The sequence below is a fragment of the Sinocyclocheilus anshuiensis genome, unplaced genomic scaffold (assembly GCF_001515605.1).
Source record: "Sinocyclocheilus anshuiensis isolate Anshui unplaced genomic scaffold, SAMN03320099.WGS_v1.1 scaffold246, whole genome shotgun sequence".
In the NCBI taxonomy this organism is placed as follows: domain Eukaryota; kingdom Metazoa; phylum Chordata; class Actinopteri; order Cypriniformes; family Cyprinidae; genus Sinocyclocheilus; species Sinocyclocheilus anshuiensis.
Window position 1 is genome coordinate 2482030 of NW_015542356.1, and position 806 is coordinate 2482835.

Here is an 806-nt window from a genome sequence, read left to right on the forward strand (position 1 = left end):
TCCGACTGGATTCGTCTGAAAGAAGAAAGTCATATACACCTAGGATGACTTGAGGGTGAGTAATTTATGGCTAATTTTCGTTTTTGGGTGAACTAACCCTTTAAGCTTGAATCTGTGTATAATCTATCTACCATGGCTTAAAAAGTTATTTTAATGTTGAATCTGTCAGTAAACTTGTCAAATGTCTTTTCACTGTCCAACAGAAGAAGACGAGGTCAACCGGATGGGAGAAAAAGTGATATTACGGGAACAAGTTAAAGAGCTGTTCAATAAAAAATATGGTGTGTTAATTACTAATAACTGATTTATCCCTATCCCTTTGAAAATACTCCAGTGCTTCATTTGTGAATGTTTTGTGTTCAGGTGAAGCTTTGGGTCTGGACCGCTCAGTCATTGTTCCATACAAGTTAATCCGTGCCAATCCAGGCTCACTGGAAGTGTGTGGACTTCCCGATGATATTCCCTTCAGGAATCCTAATACTTACGACATAGTTCGGTTGGAAAAAATCCTGCAGGCCCAAGATGAAATTACTTTCAATATCAAAACCCCTCTACAGTAAGTGCTATATAGTATGTCAGATATGATTATAGTGATTGTGTCAGAAGAGCAATACTTGCTGTGTTTAGAGACTCTGTTGTACTTTAAGTGTTGTTTGATCTTGATTGTGTTTTTATTTAGGCCTTTTACAGAGTTATGTACTCAATCTTGTAATAAAGGTAAGAGCCTTATTAGTGTACTTTTTATTTCACTTTTGAAGAAAAAAAAGTAAATGTTTACAAATGCAAATTTGCTTAAATATATATAT

The 806-nt window shown here is 35.2% G+C and overlaps 1 protein-coding gene across 4 annotated transcripts in view; it reads left to right on the forward strand.

Moving 5' to 3' along the window:
- Positions 1-806, forward strand: part of gtf2ird1 (GTF2I repeat domain containing 1) — a 30014-nt gene that overhangs the window by 27485 nt on the left and 1723 nt on the right. For all 4 annotated transcript variants that reach the window (XM_016490579.1, XM_016490581.1, XM_016490578.1 and 1 more), the window contains exons 23-25: positions 204-281; positions 364-556; positions 680-717. In XM_016490579.1, the coding sequence (XP_016346065.1) occupies positions 204-281; positions 364-556; positions 680-717 (309 nt within the window). The remainder of the gene's footprint in view (positions 1-203; positions 282-363; positions 557-679; positions 718-806) is intronic.